This window comes from Seriola lalandi, unplaced genomic scaffold (assembly GCF_002814215.2).
Source record: "Seriola lalandi dorsalis isolate HSWRI2012SDOR001 ecotype SW California unplaced genomic scaffold, Sedor1 jcf7180002054336, whole genome shotgun sequence".
Lineage (NCBI taxonomy): Eukaryota > Metazoa > Chordata > Actinopteri > Carangiformes > Carangidae > Seriola > Seriola lalandi.
The window spans coordinates 816343-839824 of NW_019524889.1; the positions used below are offsets into that span (position 1 = coordinate 816343).

At 40.9% G+C, this 23482-nt stretch overlaps 1 protein-coding gene across 1 annotated transcript in view; it reads right to left on the reverse strand.

Annotated features, from left to right (window-relative positions):
* Positions 1-23482, reverse strand: part of triob (trio Rho guanine nucleotide exchange factor b) — a 105945-nt gene that overhangs the window by 79768 nt on the left and 2695 nt on the right. Inside the window, exon 2 of the mRNA XM_023407475.2 lies at positions 14314-14367. Coding sequence (XP_023263243.1) covers positions 14314-14367 — 54 coding nt within the window. The remainder of the gene's footprint in view (positions 1-14313; positions 14368-23482) is intronic.

A 23482-nucleotide genomic window follows, 5' to 3' on the forward strand; every position in this document is an offset into this window, starting at 1 on the left:
GGGGGGGTCAGCTGTAACGAGGATACACATTCAGATGACACATTGTGTAATCAGTCAGGTCTTTGCAGCTGTAAAATTCATTGCTGCTTGTTTATTACAACATGTGTGTTTTAATAACCTCTAGACATACAGTTGTAGGCAAAAGCTTTGGCCCAAGGCAAATTACACAGTTTGTTGATGTTTGAAGTGAAAAGAAGTAAATTCAGCCCCTGCAGCAAACAGACATTAAAATGAGCCTTTGTTAAAATGTTAATGTTACTTTTTGTTTCATCAACTAAAAAAATGAAAAACAATTGAACACCATACTAATTCAGTACATGGTATCCTTTAAAAAACTTTGCATACAGCTATAGACATCCACACCATGTTCTAGAATTATCACAAAAAGGACAAAGAAAAAGTAAGGGAATATCAATAATCAATAAGTCAATCAACAGAAAATTAGTGAGCAACTATTATGATTGTTGAATAATTGTTTTATCCCTTTACCCCAGGCATACTGACCCTAATTTGCTGTCTGTCATCTATTGCTACTTACTATAAGAACTTCATTAAGAGAAGAAGAAACCACCAAGAGGACTGAGATATTCTTTTGGCTAAAACACTGTGGCCTTCAGAAAAGCCTGTCTCTGTCACCTCCACACACTGTCTCACTGTCGAACGTGGCACTGGGGCTGTAGCAGAGCGGGATAATGAGAGCAGAGTGAGTGTGAGAGGGATCAACACTATAAAAAAGAATAAAAGCCCTTTTCAGCATCGAGCATCCATGTGCATCTGTCTGCTTGTAAGCCCACAACAGTATACAGTACAAACTGACCGGGTAGCCAGCTGAGTCGCATCAACACATCAATGAAGTAGAGAGGAGGATGCTTTTTACGGCCCAGGGAACACCATTCATCAGCTTCCTCTAACCAAACCCTGCTCCGATTGTCCCGCCGCACAACAAAACCAAGCCAATAAACCACAGCGGACCAAATAACACTTGACAGGCAGGGAGGGAGAGAGAAAGAGAGAGAGAGAGAGAGAGAGAGAGAGAGAGAGAGAGAGAGAGAGAAAGGAGTGTGTGCTTCTGTGGTCCACTGTGTTGACAACTGCCTCAGAAGAAAAAAGGACAGAGAAGGAAAGAGGAAGGAGAGAGAGAGAGGGGAGAGAGAGAGAGAGAAAGGAGTGTGTGCTTCTGTGGTCCACTGTGTTGCCGCAGAAGAAAAGAGGACAGAGAAGGAAGCAGAGAGAGAGAATGTGCTTGAGACAACACCATGTCGGCCATCCTTCATTCAGTTCAGGCAGTTGTGGCCCAAAGCAGGTGGGAGGGGAGAGGGAGGGGAGAGGGAGGGGAGATTTGTTTTTACCCACCTGCTTTTTATGAACACTTTCTATTTTGCCAGAGTAAATAAGCAAACACAATATCACACATGGCTTTTATGCTTGGCTGAGGTCAGAAAGTGAGCATGTCAAAAAAAAAGAAAAAGAAAAGAGAAGACGCAGTACAGGTTGATGGAAACAGATTTTTAGAATACACCTTGACATAGCTGTTCTGCTTATAATTTCCACAAATCATTCATATGATGCAGAGATCTGGAGCAGTCAAGGCAAGGGGCCCTTATTGCAACTCGCAAGGCAGAGAGTGTAACTAGTGCTCAGTGAAATATGAAATCTTGTTACATCAGCTATTTTTACTTGCATAAAGGTAGTTGGTGGAAAGATGCACTGACTCACATTTAATTTTGCCCAAATTCAATTAAAACCTCTGCAGCATTTGGAAGCATTACTAGATAGAGAGAGAGACAGAGAGAGAGAGAGAGAGAGAGAGAGAGAGAGAGAGAGAGAGAGAGAGAGAGAACTCACGATAACAAATCAACAGATAGAAATCGAATGTACTCAATGACACCGTATCCGATAAGTGTGTGAGAACAAACATACAAGGAACATCACCCCATTTCAGGGCAGAACTGTCTGGTCAGCCAAAGCGTGACCTCAGCCGACAGCAGCATTAACAGAGCAACAGCTGAGCTCTGATAATAGGATTATTTACTCCCACAAACCTCGGGGACAAAACTCAAAATTAACATGTGATTAACTTCAAACGCAGCCATTAATACAAGTTGTGAGAAAGATTTAGACGTGTTTGTTACTTCATGGGAGTAAAGCAGCAAACAGGAGGCTCTGTGAAACACATCTGTGGTGAGTAAAATATAAATGATGCAGCCGTGACTGAGCTTCTTTTCTGTCCTGTGTCTTGTGTAGGAATGAAAAAGCAGCAACGAAAGCTGAAATAAAGTGTGCGAGCAGAGCGTTCAGAGCTGCAAAAATGCTGCTGAGCAACCCCTCCATCTTTTTGTAATTCCTTTTTTCATAAACAGTGTCTGTAATGAACGCCTCCACCAGGTGTTGAATGATAAACAGGGGAATCAAACTATGTGGTTTCTGTCTCAGCAAATCCAGCAAACAGACCAAACTATCACAACTGAATCCAACTGTTTTGGTGGGACAATGTGTGTGTGTGCGTGCGTGGATGCGTGTGTGTGTGTGTGTTTGTGTGTGTGTGTGTGTGTGTGTGTGTGTGTGTGCACCTGCACGGCTCTCAGCTTGCTAAAAGCAGGATAGTTCCTGTTTACAAAATCAGTAGTCAGAGCCACTTCCCAGAGGAAGACACACAAAAACAGACAAAACGGACACACATGTACAGACGTTTGGTCACTCTGAATACTATTGTTTTATTACATATGTGTATTTGTGTCCAGAGAGAGTTAGTGTGGATTGTTTATGGGCTGCTGGTGTGCACATTCATCGCTTTCTCCTCTCCTGTCACCCTCTGCTCTTCATCTGTTCTGTCATCCCCATCCCTCTATGCGCCTCAGCCTCTCCTCATCTGCTCTATTCTTTACTTCCTTGTCATACACCTCAAATCCCTCCAGCACTCCTAAACACGCTTCTCCAGTCATTTCAAATCCTTCTCTCCCTCTCCTCATCTCTCCTCTCTGCTTGCCTCCCTGTCTCTCCATTCCTCTGTGAATAGATTTTCACTAGACTTGTCCTTAACAAAGACCAATGTCCCGTTGAGTACACACACACACACACACACACACACACACACACACACACAGCAGACAGGGAACTACAGGCTATGGCTCCGTAGCCTGTTTCCAAACCAGGAGGCAGCTAGTGGATCCCATGGCTATCCACTGTTATTACAGCCCTGAAAACAACCGGCTTATGTAAACGGGGAGCCACGGCACTATCTGATGGAATATCTGACTTATATGCATGGATACCCACATGCATGTGTGCACAAACACCCTGGTGAAACCTTCCTTGCTCTGGAGAAATCCCTGTCGTTTTTATATTGTCTTACGTTGCCTTTATATAGTTTGTATTGATGCTTTTTATGATTTATGTAAATGAGCTTGAATTGCATTGTTGGTTAAATATGCTAAACAAATAAACTTGCCTTCCCTAATGTAAGATACTCATTTGCATGTGCACTAAATTATACTTTGCAGGGCCAAAACAGTGCATAAAGAAATAAATAAGCTGTGCTTACTGGTGGGAGTATGTTTGCAACTTGCCAGTTGATTTACAACAGTGTTTCTACAGAGGGAAATATTTCACACCAATTTAGACTGTTGAGCAGTTCCAAATTTAATCTCATTTAGTTATTTTCATATTTTGTTCAGGCTCCTGAGTGTCTCAGTTTTTAACCAAACTGGGGGGGGGGGGGAATAAAGGTGAGAAAAATGAGAAGTAAGGAGAGACATAGAGAAAAAGGGAGAAACAAACATCACTTCAGACTGGTTTGTGTCCACTCCCAATTTAGGATGCTCTCCTCAAGCCATTTAATTGTAGGTCTTCTTATGACTACGGGGCCTCAGTTCCAAGCAAACAACACAGAACCACATCTGAATCCGGACTCCACCCTGACTGCATATACATAGGATACCATACATACACATGTTATACTTTCTGCTTTTAACTGCATGATATGGGAAACACAAATAACTGTGACATCTATGTAGTGTAAATCAAAAAAAAAAAAAAAAAAAAACACAAACAGCAGAGGATGACAGTATTCTTCTGTGGATATAAATGGAAAGAGAGAGGCACGGAGGATACGTCTACATTCTCACTCCCTGCACTCTTTATCTCTCGCAGTAGGGGTCACTACATACTCTCATCAGTGAAACAGTTATTCATGATAAAAGCATACTCTGTAGAAAAACATGAATGCAGCATCTATGACATCATCAGGAGGTTTCTGGAGGATCATTTTGCAGTGTGACAGACTGATTCTTCCGACAAATACATTACCAAATACACTCCTCTTTAAGTGTTCAAAATCACCACCGTGACATACAATTTCTGACATTTCCGCATTAGCTCCAGCATTCAGCTAAAGTGGTTGCTTTCTGGATATCATGCAAGAAAAACACCTCTGCTATTTTAATTTAAAATTACCATAAATTAAATCCTTCTATCTGGTTCAGCAAATCTAGTTAAGTACACTGACAACACATTAATCCGTCACATCTGACTTGGTATCAACAGTCACGTCAAACACTTGAGAGGGCAAATTAAGGGGAAAATAATAGCTGACCATTATTAATATTATTGTGTATCTGCTCTGAGAATCAGGCATTTCAACAACATCAACATCATCTTCTCCCAAATAGTAAAGATGAGAGGCAAGTAATAGGGATCTAATGACGGAGGCATCCCAACATTCCTGACCCTCATAGTCCCATCATCCAGCTGCGGATGAATCCAGATTGACGGGCTGCTTAAATATTAAATGCTTATGGGTCACTACACTTTTTTTCACGGCCAAGAGGCTCATCTCTCACTGTCCGCAAAAGGGAAGGTTTCGGGATGTCAATGGCAAGTAGGAGAGAAAAATGGATAGATTTCTCATTTCATCATCCTCAGGCCCCAGGCCTAGCAGTCCTAGTACTGGAGGTATAACAAACAGTTTGTAGGATTTATAGCATAAGAGGGTGCTGACAGTGACATCAGGTACTCTAATTAACTTCACTGTAAAAACACCTTGTGTAGGGATGATGGGCTGAATGAAAAGCAGCTAATTTTATGTTTTATGTAAGTCTGACCTGCTCACCCTGAGGGATAAAGCTTCTCATGCCTTGAAAAACTAACAAGTGAATTCAATGGTTTCCACAACAAGGTGACACAGGTCCAGAAAGATATACATGTAACTATCCACAGAACCACATATATTCTCTTTGAAATGTTTTTTTCTTCTTGTTTCTTTTATATCTCCAAAAATAGGCAAACCTTTTTTTTTTTCCTGTTACATATTTTGCTTTTGTCCTGGATTAAATGAGTCTAATTTGACCACAATCCACACACCTGGAGAGTGAGCCAAAGTGAAAGTCACGCTATGAGCAAAGCCATGTCAGTTCCAACAATCAAATTAACACCTAATAGACCAAACGAGGACAAAATGAGCAAGCCAATTACTCATTCAATCTCGGGCTAAAGGAGTGAAGGTTATGCAGTGCCAGAAAGAGAGAGAGAGAGGCCTGGGAGCAGGTGGTGGGAGGCTTGAGTCTTTACAGAGCGTGCTTCACTTCAAACTTCCTCATTAAAAAGAACAAACACTTGATTTGAATATTTTCATTAATTCTCTCCAGCCCCCGAACATACACAAACAAACAAAGCTACGAGAAGTGACGCATTTCAAACTCTCTGACTTCTTTGTTTTAATCTTTCAATCACAAACAAGATAAAGCAAATCATAACTTTAACCAACAGGCAATTACGGCACAAAATTACATGGAGATTTATTTAAAAAACAAAATTACTCCTTGTTCATATGTGACATGCATCAGAGATCAAGGGAGAGAGTGGGTGATATTTTAGACTCTTAAATTAGTGTGACTGACTAAATGATGCATTTGAAGATTTGCAATTCTTTAATTTATAAATCAAATGCAACCTAATCTTCTTATAATCAAAAGAACCGATTATATACACCACCCTGTGTGATCAGACTCAATGTGCCTTTGAGTTTTATAACTTGAAGACAGAAAAAGTGAAACTGAGTTATTTTAGATTATATGGTCTAAAATGTTTTCATCAGTGCTTGTGAAAATGAACTACCCCCTCCAAGACACACAGAACTGGAAAGTTTGAGATGTAAAACTGTGCTGATCAAAATCTTGAGCTATTTTAGAGAAATAGCTATTTCAGGAAAAGGAATGAAATTTGTGGCTGTACGTTCTTACATTTAATGCACACAGGATTAAAAGTGATAACACATTCTTCCTTTTACAAATGATGAGCTGAATTCATAAGCATTAAAACATACCCTGTATACCATGTGTGCCTTTGATCCTACAGCCTTACTTGTTCTGGTATGACCTATAGCTTTATAGATATTGTGATGTAACTGACACTACTGAGTCACTTAAATGACCGCATCACTCTTCTCTGTTTGAGCTACTGTTAAACTCTTATAATTGTGTTTCCTCATCCTGTAAGAGTCCCTTACAGGCATGGAAGCCGCGGTTCAACAAAAGCTGCACAGGCGAGCTTTAACGCAATGTTACCCATTTTTAAACAGTGATCGCAACTGGATTCCCTGTAGCCTAGATCCAGACTCCAGCAGAGTAATCAAAGGTTCAGATCTTCACTGTGATCTGTTGCTCTGGCAGGCATTTCAGCTCAAGAGCACAGCAACATTATGTCAATCATTGAACTGAAACTTGTATTTTATGTTGAGAACTGCTGGAAATGTGACGCTACCAAAACCAATGACAGGTCATCTGCTCAGCCCCTCCCCCATGAAAACACAAACCTTTACGGGGGGGGGGGGGGGGGGGGCCTGAGTGACACCACATGACTCACACACACACTCATTAGTTTAGCTGGCAGACCGAAAATAGAGAGTTGTGATGCTGTCGAAAAGTAGCTCTAAGTATAGAGCGGAGTTTATAGGAAACCAAATGCTGCTATTGAACCATACACACTTCACTAATATGACAATGCAGGGGTTCACACATGATACACATTAATGCACTTTCAAATGCAGAATGATGTGAACACACACACACACACACACACACACACACACACACACACACACACACACACACACACGAACATATGCAAACAATCTGATAAAGCTATCTATATTTAATACAATAACATGACCTGATGACACAGTATTGCCCTTTCAGCTGGCATGTTAAAGTCATTTTTAAAAAAAGTGTTGCCTTGACTCACTGAGCTGAGCCACTTTGTTCTCCAGCTGATGTTAAATAATTCAGTCTGTCCCTGTAAAATCAAGTCATACTTACAAGGTCCAGCAGACAGGATCTGGATGGACATGTCTTCAGCTCGACTCTGCTGCCTCTGCACTCAAACCAGTCAACTGACCAGTACAGCAAGCAGCATGACAGGAGGATTTCCATCCATACATGATCTTCCAAAAGGATGCGAGATGGTATAGCCTCCGCCTCTCAGAAAAAAAACACTTGCATGTTTTAAGAAGCGCAGCCTTTACCCGTAGAGTTCTTCTCCATCATCAAGCCTGCTTCAAGTAAACACCTTCAGTAAGTGTCACCTTTTGTAAATAGCATTCATTCTCACACTATCTCCACTGCAAAATAATATCTCAGGGTAATAATCTATAAAATTCTTAAGAAAAAAAGTGGGAAAAATCAGCATTAGTTACACTCTATTTACAAAGTATCAAATCTCTACCTGCGATTTCACTACAACAGTCAAACTGCCACATTACTGCTATGGATCAAACATTTATCTATAGTGCTCCGATATGAAAATTATCTAAATCATTTCCATATTTAGACACATATACAGGTATGACGATCCTGTCACACTGTCCGACATCATGCTCTATTCCTCTTTTGAATGAATGAATGAAAAGCATCCAAGTATGATTTCTCGAGCTTATATCAGCATTTCTCCTGCAGCAGCACAACCATCAAAAACTGCGAATACATCCGTCGAGGAGGATGGAGAGGGCATTCTGTTGATATTCCCCTGTCCCTGAAGCAGCCAAGTATCCTTTATATCCCTCGAATCAAGGAGCAACCAGCACACACACACATACACACAAACAACAACCCCACCCCCACCCCCGCGTCTCCCCAGCCCAACCCTTCACGCTTTGCCCCTCCCCCGTTGGCCATCTCTAGCAGGCGACTGGCTGATGTTCGGGGGAGAGGTCGACGGCGATTGGACGAGTGATGGAGCGGAACCTCGCTTTCCCATGCATCAGTGCTCTCCAGGAAAAGACCAGGGTCGGAGAGGGGGAGAGAGGGAAAGGGAGAGGGAGAGAGAGAGAGAGAGAGAGAGAGAGAGAGAGAGAGAGAGAGAGAGAGAGGACAAAGATGATGATGATGATGTGGGAAATAGGAATGATATGAGGGTTGGAGGTGGAAAAGGGGTGTGAGTGGAGCGAGAGAGAGAGAGAGAGAGATGATGAGGAGAGGAAAGAGAGGGGGGAGATGGGTTTGAAAATGAGCTACATTACACTGCTCACCTATAGTTTAAGCGCCATACATGTACAACATTCATAAGAGACTATTACTTTTATTATACTGAGACTAAGTCTTGCAGAGTGGAGAGATTCTGCGGAAAGCTACAGTGCATCTGATGTTGACAGTGCAGCAGAACACACTGTCTTGACTTCAGGGAAAATGCAGTTCACAACAGATGGAGCCTATTAGCATACAGCAGGGTGGTGTATTAATGTATTTAATTAATGTGTGTGTTTGTATATGGAGGGCAGGGTTCCACCATGCATGGTGATGAGGAAAATCATTATTGAGGAACACCTGATCGATGAGATGCTGCTGGTGCTTGGTTGGTGCCGATATATTACTGAAGGTGTCCGTCTGTGCATGTGTGTATAATGTCTGTGTCCTCTGAGGGCCTTATTCTAGATGATCGCGTGTCTCATGGATTTCTGTTTCTCTCACACACACACACACACACACACACACACACACACACACACACACACACACACACACACACACACACACACATTGCATAAGACTCTGGGTGAGCAGCACTACAAACTGTAGTGCATGTTGCAAAAACAGAGCAACCCATTCCAGCCATCGAATGACTGACAATACAAGTGATAAATGGCTAAATGTTGCCTTTGAATTTCCATGCATTATATTTTTTTGTGTTTATTTGTTTTTATACAACAATGTGTATTTATTTGAGGCCTTTGGAGGATCAAGTTGTTATAAACAATTCATTGTATTTCCCCTTGACCAGTGGATGCTTTCTATTACATTTTGCCATCGTTTCATAAGCAATTAAATGCATAGCAGAAATATTAATTATGTTACATGCACTGTGGAATTTTGGCTTTTCAGCCAAGCCTTATCGAAATTGGTAGCCAACCCATGCCACATCATTTTACTGACTGCATAACAAAGTTTTTGATTCAGCAATAGCATCTCCAATCAAACAGCCTGAACCTTTGTACATGCAGTAATATAGACATTTAAAGCTGCGTGCAAAGAAACACACAGTCCACGATGTGCATGGCTTTAATAAGTTGATTAATAAATGAAATGGCGTGGAGTTCGTTTGTTTGTTGAGAAACTGAGATTTTCTCTCCAACCCTCTTTGAAATCGATTGTCTTGTTATTTGCAGCCACAGGAAATATTGCTTAGCCAAACAGATATCATTATGTTGGTATCCTGTGACAGGAGGATGCAAGCTGTGCTCTTCCTAAAACCAACACAGCCAGTGTTTTACAGCATGATCCAATTAAGGCTTTCTGCACAAACACGCACTCACACACACACACCTACACACAAACAAGGCAAGAAGGCACACACATAGGTCGGGATGCACAGTCACGTGCACATCTGAATGAACTGCGTGCACACAGACACACAAAGGTGAACACAAACATGACACAAACACAGTCAGCACAGAGTCCAGCTGTCTGAGCGTAAGACACCACGGGGAAGTCTAACTGGCTTCTCCTCTCTTTCATCTGTGCGTGTGTGTGTGTGTGTGTGTGTGTGTGTGTGTGTGTGTGCGTGTGTGTGTTTGTGTGTGAGTGACAGAGAGTGAGAGAAAAACTTTCCCAGCAGTGTTACCCCGTAGAAACTTTTTTAAATGCTTTGAAACTAATAACTTTCCAATTATAAAGAAAAAAAAAAAAAAAACATCAAAACAAGATAACACTGAGAGCCAGTCATGTAATTTCAGTGGACAAATTGCAACGTCTCTGGTCCATTGTAGTAAATACATTAGGTAGTCTGAAGGTTTTACCTGCCATGGGATACCTCAACCATGCACTAATTTGTCCTGTTACGAGACCTGGTGCCAACCTCAGACCATTATACACACACTTTTCCTTTTTCTCACAGTGCTACAGCACATGCTTCACCGAGAGCTACCAGTTGTAAGCTGTGATCAAAGACTCTTTAGCAGAAACTAGGTTGATGGTCAGTGCTTGTACACAATGCATGCCTCCATGCAAGCCACATTCAAATGAAGTTCAGCCAACCTCGTAGATAAGCCGTGATATTAAACACACCTCATGTGCTGTAGAGGTAAGGACATGAAACTCACACACATTTCAGCTTTTCTCTATCCTCTGCCTGTTTTCCTGTGGTGTTATGAGCATTTGTTGCACCCTCTTGGCTTATTTTGTACATAAAGGCTGATGTTAATCACAAATGATGCAATAAAAAAAGCTGCTGTGATTGCCTAACGTCTTTTGAGAGATATAACCAGACAAGGACAGAGAGAAAGAAACGGAGAAAGAGAAAAACAGATCTGTAACAAGAGAAAAAAGAAGGAAAGAGAGAGTGAGTAAACAAAAATCACTCAAACGCACAAACAACCACATCCACAAACACACCGTAGAGTTAAGTCCTCCCCACCCTGGCCTCTGCAGGGGAGAATAAAAATAAAAAATCAAAAAAAATCAAATGAACTCCAGAGAAAACCACTTCCTCCGCTGCATAGAAGTGTGTGTGCGTGTGTGTGTGTGTGTGTGTGTGTGTGTGTGTGTGTGTGTGTGTGTGTGTGTGTGTATGACTGAGTGAGCATGCCTGCCTGCCCGTCTACCCACAGTGCACATGGTTAGCATTCAAAGACCAATTCAATAGGAACCACACAGTGAGCTCAGTATGGGCAGAGATGAGAGACAGAGCTGAATTAAACTGAACAGAAACATATGGAGGAAAGGAAAGGAAAGAGTCAATAATATATCATAATTGTCTGCGCCTTATTTTTACTTCCTATTCCTCTCCTGCTGTCCTTGTTCTCTCTATCCATGTTTAAAATCTTCAAGTGTTTTTTCACCCAGCAAGACACGGACTGCAAATCGTTCTCATCTAATTCACCATCCTATGCATGCTAAATGTTGTTAGTGCAGCAAGAGATCAGAATCATCCTGACTAAACAGGCGGTTGGCTACTGTCGCAGATTATCTTGGACTGAAAGCCAGAGAATATCTGGGGAAGAGTCCAAATATTTACTCTAAGTACATTTGGTCTGTAAATCCATATGTAGGCCAACACTGTTTTGGGACACTTGTGATTTGGTGGTTAAGTGTCTTCTACAAAATACGTCCAGATTGTAGGCCACATGCACTGTGTAAAATGTGTGTGAGCTGGTCTGACTGCATGTCCACAGCAAATCCAGTTTCAGACATGATAACGTAAACAAGTGCAACTGAAATAATGCATCTATATAACAATTAATACATTTTGTGAAGTAATGACACAGTCTGAAAACCCAAGAAGTATTACTACATACATTTGATAATTAAAACCAAACAAACTGATTGAGTGATGGAGTAATAAAGTAAGTAAACTTCCTGTGTAAAAATTAAATGATGTAGGACCTGTCTAAGCCCCTGTGTGGCACGATGTGACATGAGCACAACAGACGAGTGCTGACAGATCAGACGAAGGGAGACGGGCTGATGATGGTAGAAAGGTTAAAGTTGACACGGGATGAGTCTTGGGACGCAGAGTCTTCACTCAGCACTGAAGTAAGGTCTATAGGAAAGGCTAGACATTAAGTCTTGTTGCTTGATGTGTTGCCTTAAATCTGGGTAAGTTATCTAGTGTGTGCCTACTGCAGCTTTGTTTTTTGCCAAAGATTTGATGGGATTCTAGTCTAAAACACTGCTCGGCCTATTTTAGGCTGCAAGTAACCATAGAAACAATAATGATGCTTTATGCTAAGTTAATGGTTAAACTAACTGATAAGACCTGGCGACTTGGTTAGGGAATGCCTACTCTCTGGTCTTCTTCACTTCGCTTCATCCATTTCTATATCAGGATACCATGTCATACATTATTGCTAAGTTATTGACCCACGTAGACAAGGCTGCCTTTCTACATCCAGCACATATAGCTCTGAGATCCCAGGAACACATGGGAGTTCTGAGCAAAACAAGTCTAAGGCTCTGAAAAGACTCTCTCAAAACATGTCGGCCAAACAAGCCGAGCTTAGATTAAAAAACAGGAAATCAGGAAGCGACAAAGAATCTCAATCTAGCACATCTCAAGGAGGCAAGATCAAAATTCACGACAATATGCATGAACACATGTAGCTATTGCAGAAAAAGGAAAGAGAAATGTCTTGCAAAGGCATACAGGACATGAAGGTTGGGAGGTGGTAAACAAAATAATAAATACTTCCCACTTAGGGATTAAAATAGTCAGAAAGTGTGTGTGTATATTTGAATGTTCGGTCAGCCTTGCTGAGGGTGTGCACTCATGCACCGACGCAGACACACACACACACACACACACACACTCAGACAAAGCCACACATGTCCGCACAAGTCCTTCACACATTAATGAGGACAAATAATAAATGTTGCGGCCAGCACCACAGTCCATGTTTAGAATGTGCCAGATCAGCTAATAAGTAAATGAAACATGCATTAGTCTTCATTTTTCAAGAGGACTTTGCACACCTGCAATTTCATATTACAGAACAACGTTTCAGGCAATTTACTAAATCGACACTTAATTCAACAGCAAGTTAATTTTCTTCAGAGTAATTGAAAATGAACAATGAACAATCAGCCATAAATGGCCAGTACAACCTGATTCCTCTGATTAAACGTGAGCAGCTTCTGAATGTCTGCCAGATTCCCACGAAAATATAGAGAGACACCACCACCGCTGTGGTTTCTACTTTTTTGTAAGTCAGCCTCAGGGATGTAGTTCAAAAGGTTTTTGGGCAAAAGGCCCGTGCACAGGATTTGGCTGGCACGTCCCAATCATTTCCCATTAACACCCACTCAGATTCTGGCAACGAGGATATTATAGTCGTGGCTGTAAATTGGAAATAGTCTTGTAAAATGTTCATCCCTGTATGACCCAATTGGAAAACATCAGGTCAAAAGTGTGTCAAATACACAGCCTACTGATGTTTGTAGAGAGGTCACAAAAATTGCTGCACGTGTCTCATCCATCCCTGATGCTGTCCTCACTTGCCATGCATAAAGAAATCTTAAAGAATGTTTGTTTATTTTTTTTATATTCGTGTTCACTCTTGGAATAAGCAACTCAAATGCACTGTACACTACTGTACGCCAGCTTATCTGGCACAGATTATGCCAAGCATTTCAATTTAAATGAGAGGTTTTCTTTTATGGCAGTTCTCCAGACACTTACAATGCATTTTAGTCAAAGAGAGATTAAACTGAATTATCTATGACCAGTGAACCAGGCACACATTCATTTGGGATAATCTATGTGCATACCTTAATATGAGCCACTTAACTGCCCCGTTTATACCCAAAAACAACTCACCGTGGAGAGAGTGGCTGGGTGAATTTTTAGTATGTACTGTTACTATATGTCCTGGGGGTATTAGGGATGCGAACCCACAAGGTCATGGTTGCTGGCTGATGCCACAGAGGATCTTGAATCTAATGGGATTCAACGCAGTAGAGCTTTGGTGGAACATAACATTTTACTTAAAGTGGACATGGTACATGGTGTTCTTGATGTTTCAGCTCTGTCTCCTCACACACACACATCCACACTCAAATACATACAGTAGATTGGTTACACACAAACACAGTATCTTATCCATGGGAGTGTTTTTGTGCGTCTGCCTTGCTGTTCTGCTGCAGCGCTTCTCGTCTTGCCAAACACAAAGACACAGCTCATGCAGCTCTGAGGCTCTCCCTGAACATGAAAATCCTTGGTTCCCACTTTCAAGTCGAATTCTGTTTGATGCTGGACAATTAAGATTACATGCAATGTTTTTTTCATAATGACTGACCTGACTGGCAAGACAGATAAACAAATCATGTCTCCTACCTGAGGTTTGACCTGGGCCATCCAGTTTGGATTCACATTTCGGAAGAGAACAATCTAAAAGACAGAGACAGAGAGACACAAAAAATTTGAGAAAGGAAGTTTAATAAGAAAGGAAATAAAGAGTGAGAGGCCTGTCCTGTGAACCACTAGAGCAGTATCTCAACCCTCACCATGTTTTAGTGTCAGAAGTTAGAGCTTTGTGATTACAGAGTAAAAATGAGAGAGTGAGTGACTGAGCAATTGTGGAGCAGCTCTTTGATTTGAGTTTCTGGATGGTCCCTCCCTGAGATTAAATGCCATTAGACATGCTACATACAGATGCATGTGCACACAAACATCATACTATGCATGTGCACATGGCATGTGTAAATGCACATATAGTACATGATATAGCTGAACAGCTGGTGAAGACATATTTTACACTTCTGAGTCAAAATGTCTGTATAGATCGAGACTATAGATTCTTCTGTGCTCTCTCCTCTTTACCCTATGCTCTCACACCCCCTAAGACACACACCCAAACACACACACACACTCATGCATGACTCTCAGCACACCAGCTGATAAAGCGAATGAATCATTTAAAGATACCAAGTACAGTAGATATCTTTATCTCTAATCCCTGGGGAATTATCTTCAGGGAGATGAAATGTTAAGAATATTCAGCCAGACGTGTGAAAAAGCAAAGCAGTGTGTCTGTTGATTGGTATTCTAAGCTTGTAACATTAGAGTGGAGAAAACATTGGGTCCTGGCTGAGCGGCAGTGCTGGATTCAGTGACGTCAGTTTCTGCATCGCGATTGATTCAGGATTCAATGACATCAGTTTCTACATCGCGATTGATCCAGGATTGATTAATTAATAACGACTGATTCATTATGGGCATTCTGCTAATCCACACATCCACCACTCAAATCTTACTTTCAGAAAAAAACTCACAGTAAATAAATAAGGAAATGACTGAATTTCTCTTTTTTTTCAAAATAAAACAAAATTGAGAAGTGTTCCATGCCGCGTCCAAAAAACACATTTAATTCTTAATTTTGACCAACGTGTGTTTTGTATCTGACTGAAGACTGACAAACCTTCTTTCTGGGTCACTCATCAGTAGGACACTATAGTGGCACAAGATAACAGAGAGGAGAGGCAGGGATTGAGGGACAGAGGCAGCTTAGCTCTTCTTCATTCTGACTTCTCCCGGCTGCCTTTCTGAAAAGAACAGCCTGGCATATGCTGCTGCCCTGCGAGGATTACAGTAAGCACCTGTTCGCATGCTGTACTTTTCATTTTCTACAGTGTAATGTGTATAAAGTGTTTGGTCCTGTGAAGAGCGCTCATCCTCTATGTGCCTTACATGTGTTTGGCATCTATGTCTTGTTCTCAAAGTGTGTTTGAATCTGAGGAGAAGTGAGTGAAAGCTGTGAAAAATCTAACTATAGTAATGTTCAGATGCTGTGAACATCTTCCTCGCCGTTAAATCAGCTTCACTGTGTGGTGGAATGCCTAGTGACTAGAGACTATTTGAGGAAATCATGGTGAGCATATGCTGCCAGCCAGGCAGGGATTAGGTAGCGAACATGGTCATATGGACAGAAGGGAGTCAGTGAAGGAGAGAAGGCAGAGGTAATCTTCTAACAAATAGGGCGAAAGACAAAGACAAGTGAAAGAGCTTTCACTTGTAGCTGTGAGCGAGATCTTCTGAGAGGGTAAAGGACTTAAGATTTCTCTCAGATTTTTTTCAAACCTTTGATAAAAACCTGACAATTGTTCGTGCAGCTTCAATACATGGTCGACTTGACATGAAGAATCTAATGATCCTGCTTGGAAAACACAACAATGCACCTTTAGGGAGGATGATTTAGAAGGAAGTTAAGAAGAAAAATGAGGAAAGGCAGTTTCACAGTTTCAACTTATAGTAGTTAAGCGTGAAATATCAAATTCATTCGATTTTCTTTGATGTGCAAGCATTCAGTTTTTTTGGCAATAAGCTTTAGCCTGACCTCAATGTACCCACGCTTTACCAACAAAATCAACAACAGCCAGCTACCAAAGCACAACAAAATGTGGCGCATTTCTTTCTAAAACAGTACCAATTTAACAGTAGGTACTTCTGCAAGCCAATACAGTTGGATGGGATGTTTGATCCTCAACCTAGTTTATCTGAAGCCAGAGAGGCCAAGCGGCAGTTTAGCCCTCCTAAGCCAAAGGAGCACTGGGCTGGCAGTGTTCACGCGACAGGGATCAGAGCCTGCTGCTGTCTTCAAAGCAAGAGGGAACGTTAGAGTGTGTGTGTGTGTGTGTGTGTGTGTGTGTGTGTGTGTGTGTGTGTGTGTGTGTGTGTGTGTGTTTGTGAGAGAAAGAGAGACTACACAGTTCCTGTTGGACAGACCGCGTGCAGCTGTTGACAGAAGACAAGCACTCTCAGGCAGAACACAAGCTCACACATGTATGCAAACGCACACTGCAGGCTGTGCTTTGCTTTGATTTTACCCAAGCCTAGTTCATGTTCTGTTTTTATTCAGATTTTTTTTTTTTGTTTTCATACTGACTGAAGTAAGACCTTGGCTTGTCTGCTAAAAAAAAGTAAAAGATGCCATTAGTGCTGGAAGTGCACTGAAGCGCACGGGTCTACTATCTGAAGTTGCGAGTATGCAGTTGGACATGTGCGAGTGTGTGACTGTGTGGGAGAGAATTTGAATTATTGAAAGTTGCTGCTACACTATCCTCAACATTATACAACATTTAATTGCATACGACCCTAAAACTAAAGAAAAAATTCAGAATTAGGAAACTACTGCACCACTGAGAAAGAAGTTCGATGATCTTTTTAATGCACTGTACACGAGAAGAGGAACTGATTCCCTCACGAACCGATTTTATGGATGAAAAACTGACACAGATCCCGACACCTGACTTACTGACACTGCACCGCTCTCTCAAGAGGAAGTTCTTCAAAAATTGTGCGTCTCAGAACTTAAGGGGACCATGTACTCATGAGTCGGTGGCTGCTTTTTCAAAGTGCTACTCTTGAAAAAAAATGAGGCACAAAGCATTGTGGGAGGCATGCGACTTCAAATCCCAGATCCAGATGCTTCCTTGGTTTAAGCATTAGGGAATAAGAGGTGATAGGAGAGGAACTTTGAAAGACAGGGGGGATTGAAGCATCTGCTGCTGGGGGGCAAAAAGAGAGGAGACAGGTCGAGGAATGTGGAGGAATCCCGGCAAATTAATATAAGTTTATGTGATGGTATCCAGCAGTGTTCAAAAAAACTCTGAAAGTGAAAAAGATAAGTGTGGTCATTGGCCATTGCTGCTCCCTGCTTATTTACTGGAACAATATAATGTATTTTGGTTCCAAAAGCTGACATAATACTGTGAAAATGCTTTGCCTGTTTGTGTTAACGGTGAACTTGGCATCCTCCTTTTAAAATCTGTGCCAAAGTGTTGTAGTGGCTTGTGGTGTCCAAACTCGTAAGACACTTTATATTGTTTCTTTTTTCCTTGTATGTGACGCACATCTCTTGGTTGGTCTGGTAGGCCAGATTTAAAACCTTTGTTCTGATGCATCATTTACTAAACATTCAAGAGAAGGGAAGCATGCATTGTGGTGGCAATCACCACAACAGGAGAGCACTACATTACACTTATTACAAAACAAGATCATTATTTGAATATATGACAACCCTGAGCAGAGGCAAGGAATGAGGTAATGATGGAGGGCCGTGTGGGAGAGGAGTGGGGGAGGCGATGAAAGGAATGAGAAAGGATAGAAAGAGTGGGAGTCTGCAGTTGACTGATAGAGGTTTCTCTCTTATCAGATGAGGGATTTGCAGGAGACACACAGACCAGCCCACAGCCTATTTTTATGACCCGCAATCCTCCTCTGCCTCCATCCCTTGCTCATTCACCCCACATCCCTCCATCCCCCTCTTCCTTGCTTCCATGGCCTGGGGCAACGTGGGTGGGAAGTAGTGATTTATACCTCTGTGCATGTGTGTGCCTCGTGTGTATATGTGCATGTGTGAGGTAATGAAGCTGTCCCAGAGGCTACACTTAGCATCCTACACACACATTACCAACTTATTAGAATTCCTGATTATCGACAAGGCCACCGAACAATATCTTTCATATAAATGGAAGCATATTCAACTGATGACAACCATGAAAAAAATGAACAAAAAATGTTCCCCCTATATAACCTAAAATTAATCAATATAGTTTTCAGTTAAGAATCAAGAGCCCTGCATAATTTTTTTGTTTGTTTATCACATTGTATTATTGAATGAGAAGGATCTCTCCTCGCATATGCACAATGAAGAGGAATGGAGCATAGATCTAAGAGGGTAGTATCATTGTGCTACATATTTTTCACTGAGGTTCACAGCATTTGCTGCTGACTGGTCCCCAATGCATCATGCAAGGTTAAGCCCAGGGACTGTATGTCTTCAAACTGTCCAGAAAATTAATGGCAAAAATATTTGACCAGCTTCGTTCCAGCATTTTCCTCTGTGTTAAAGACAGGTCTGGTCCTTGTCTGCGTGTGTTCAAAGTGACCTCTGGTTTAGACAGAGGTCACTTTGAACACACGCATGTGACATTTTACAACATTCAATAATTTGGCGAGATGGAGGCGGGTTACATGTCCGCAAAGTGTATTACGAGTCTCTCGAAAAGGTCAAGAGTCTCTGATGAGATCGATCAGCATGGTCCGGCTGTAAAAAACGTAATTGTCTGGCTGTGCTGCCTTCTTGATTGTCTTCTCCATAAAACTCTCCAATAAACACTAAGAGAGGAACAAGCTATAACAAGCATCCCAACATCTGGTCCTTATTGGGAGCATACAGTAGGCTTTTTATATAAACTCAGGGGAGGGAGGGGAAAACTGCCTCACTCACATACAGTACACTGGTCTGGAGTTGCTTATTTGTCATGAGTCTATTTGCACTTACTGATCACATATTCATCAACACCCTGATCTGTTTATTGGCACAGTTAACTGTTTTTTATATCTAGACACAGAACCTTATTGCTTACACTGATTGAGTTCTGTTATCGATCACAGACTTATTAATAATATCACTGGTTCAGCAAATACGGTTGAACCAACAAATGAAATTGGAAATGAATGTATCCACTATTTATCAAAGGAAAATATTTCATGGTACGATGACTTAGGCCACACCTACAAAGATTTGCAGTGTGTTAGAGCTCTTTTTGCTTATTTTCGTGTCCCTGTTTTTTGAAACATGTCCTTTTATTTTGAAGGCAAACCACTCCCTGGCTCTCACTAGTGGCCAGTGAGTCTTGTGGTGACGCCCAGGTATCTTTTGTTGGTTTTGCGGAGTTCTGGAACAATTTGTTTTAGAGTAACACACATACAAACAATGCCATTGTGTCGTTTTGTTACTTTAAGTCATATAGGAATACACTGATGTATTGGAATATTGAAAAAGCACTGTCATCATGCTCATAGTAAAACACATTTATGAATAAAAATAATGACTATACAATTAAAAAAATCAGTTTGATTGATTGCTAATGCAGAAACAGCTATGCAATTTATTTTGTACTCTACCTGCCTTATCATGAACATAACATAATAACATAACTATATACTTAAGATTTCTATCTCTTTCAAAATGGACCTCTTTTCCTCTTTGAGCTGAATAAGTGAGATAGCCGGGCCCAGGCGATTTAGGAGGGCAGGCAATGCCAATCTAAGCTTAAAGTCTCTTACTCTGACCAACTGCCAATTAGGCTGCCCCTGGACGCAACCATAAGGTTTCAGCCTCATGGAGAGCAGAGTAGCCTACATTTTGCAGGGTGTGCTCCACCCAAGCCTCAGCTCTATAATTTGATGAGTGAAGGCTTGTTTGTCCCTCTAAGTATGTCATGTCCTCTCTCCCTCTCTCTGGATCTCACTCTCTCTTTCCTCTATCCTATATTTCCTGATCCTACATCTCTGTGTCTTTACTCTGTTCGTCTCCTCTCTAAGGAGATATTTGTCTTTGCCTTTCCATTGACTCCCTCTTTTTTTTCATCAGCACTGCTTACCGCACGCTCCATGCTCCTAGATATATACTGCATGGCCTGTTGAAGTCCTCTTCCTCATCTACATGATTACATAAGATTTCTGCTTGAGTATGCAAGACACAAGATAACATTAGGTCATTATGCTTTCATCGACTGGGACTGTGCTAGAAGAAAATGAAGAATCACTGCTCAGTGATTTGGCTCTCATTACAGGCTGCACTGGCACAGGTCACTGGGTTCACTTTGGGCATAGTGCGAATTAGCTCACTGCATTGTCAATACTGCCACTGCCACTGGTGATGCTGATGTCTTGTTTCTACCCACAATGCAAGAGGCGCTGAACGACAAGCTATTAAATACAGCATGCATAAAGATTTGCAACAAACATTACTAGTGTTTAGTCGTTAGAGTTTTGGTTTTTTTTTTCAAATTTGAAAAAAAAAAAAAAGTATAGGGGTTTTCCAACCTGACTATGAAATAGAAGCCTTTCATAATTATTCTCTACAGAACTACAAAGACAAAATAGAGGTTATCACTTATGCTCCTGTCTATCAATTATTCTTCTGGTATAAAAAAAAAATCTATTATTTAACACTGCAGACTGCCAAGACACTCATACATGTATAGTTGAAAGCCTGTCTGCATTAGTAATGAATAGAAATAGAAGCCAGTTTCACACCGTAAAGAGATGTTCTTTGCAACAGCCCTGAGCCTCATACACCATGGGTGTCATGACTGATGACCACTGTCTTATGACCAACGTGGTTATGACTGGGGATGCGGCTCTTGCGTAGGTTGTTTCGACAGATGTTTAATCTTATTCCAGCACAGTACATTCGGATGCTTTTATGTCAATTGAGTTTATTGTTCAGGCCCAGTAACTTCATTACATGTCACTCAAGAGACTTTTTATGAATTAATACCTTAAGTAATAATATACTACCATGCACATGTTATTTTTGGTTTCACCAAGATGGCTCTCTCCTTACAAATCAAATGTATTTGACAGTGGTTAATCCGAAGATGTAATGCCGTAATTAAGTGTCAACAGTGATCAGATGATTTTAGTTCATGTGGAGCTAATGGCTCTAACATGAAGATATGATAAGACGGAGACAGTAGCTCTGTTTAGCAAAACTTCACTGCACATGCTGAAGCATAAAACACTGTACAGCATCCCAGCATCTTGCTAACATTTCTGTGATTATAATACACTGGAAGCTTTGGGAGATTTGTAGGACAGCTAATTAATAAGAATGCCTTGATCTGGTTTCGGTGGCCCTGCTAATTGATCAGGGTTTATACCGCAATCAGATTTTGCTCCATTTGATGTATTGAGTAATTCTCATCGCTAGTGATGTGGCATGTCAGACCAAGATCAGCATACCACAATAATTCTTTGTCATGCAAAATTGGTATATGTCAAGCCAGACAAAATATAACGTCATGGTTCCAAGTTATTGTACACCCCAGTACTGAATGTATTTGCTGTGCATTATAATTTAACCTCACATGTATGATAACACAGAAAATATGTTGTAAAAGATTACACAATAATCTATAAAACTCACTTTTTTGTCTCACACTTTTCTACTATGGACATACACTATCTAGAACACAACAAATAACAAGTCACAAAGTAGTATTCAAAGGTTTGAGCATCCGAGGGAAAATTACATATTTTTTTGACTTTTATAGTGAAAAGAAGAACAAAATGATGCCTCTTCCATGTCTGCTCCAGCTCCTGTGCAGTCATATGGGGGTTTTGCTTTGCCTTTCTGCCCAGCAAATTTTATCTGTAAATTTTCTTGGTCTTCAGGATCTTGTTTTGACTCCCACGATTCCCCTTAACTGTGAATTCTTAATATGGAAATTTTCAGATCCTCCATTTGCTTGGAGCAGAAGAGTCAAGCGAATTTAACTCTGGAAATGTTATCAGCTGACAATTCCTAATGGCAATTCTTGACCTGCCATAAAAGTCTTAACTGATAAATTCAGGCCTAATGAAATTCTATGTTTTACAAGTATAAGGGTGCCAAAACCTTTGCACATGCCACATTTCATACATTTTTTTTAGGTTCATGAAATAAAAAGGCTCATTTTTAATGTCATGTTTTTCCAGGGGTTGCATTATCTTCTGTTCACTTCAAAAATCAAAATATGTCATTTGCCCAGGGGTGCCCGAACCTTTCAATATAACTTAACACTGCAAATATTCCAGATAAGTAGGCTACTTGAATTTACTCTGTTTATGATCGCTACAAGTGCTGCACCAGCAGCTGGAAGATATTTGAAAACAATACACCACAACTTCCAGACTCATCCTACTGCATTTCCTGACTGTTCCACAATGAGGCAAACCTCTAGTTATGAGTGACTTCCTTTGATTACAAATTACTCAATATTTCAAGTTCACAGGGGACATGCTGCTAAGCTTTGCGTGGGCTCTCGGCAATCAGCAGTATGTTATTGGGCTGTGGTGCCTCACTTTGAAGAATGCCTGATTATACTCCAAATATCTGCAATCTAAATAGGAAACAAAGAGGTACTATCATCAACTGTATTCAAAACAGAACTGGAGACATATTTTGGTCCAATAGTCAACTGATTGTGCTATTTATAAAGGTAGTAAACAACTAAATATAGTTATGAAGAATGCTATTGTATTCCCATGCTTTAAAAGGTTTGTATTGCAAATACTTGCAATACTGGGGTGATACATGCCAGGATAGCTGAACATGAAACAGTGGAGAAAAAAAAATGTTGTCTTTAAAATGTTGCAGTTGAGTATTTCTCATCTTTGACCAGTTGCAAAAATTTCAAGATTGGATTTTAAATCACGGCATGAGCAACCTGGGAGAGTGACTCAGCGGCTAAGCTGTGATCCACAGCAACAGTGTGGGACTCGGAGAGCTCCATCTGCTCACTGAAAATAATCAAGCCAAGAGGAACATCAAGTATTTTCAAGGGCTGATGATAATATTATACATTCAGGTGAAGAAATCCAAAACTAGTACAGATTCAAAAACTAGGACTTAGGTGCTTTGATGGAAATCTCAGCGTAATCACAGAGTCAGCCACGTTTGTAGCTTCAAACTCACATGTGGTTATGCAGCTGGTCAGCGAGTTACTGTCTC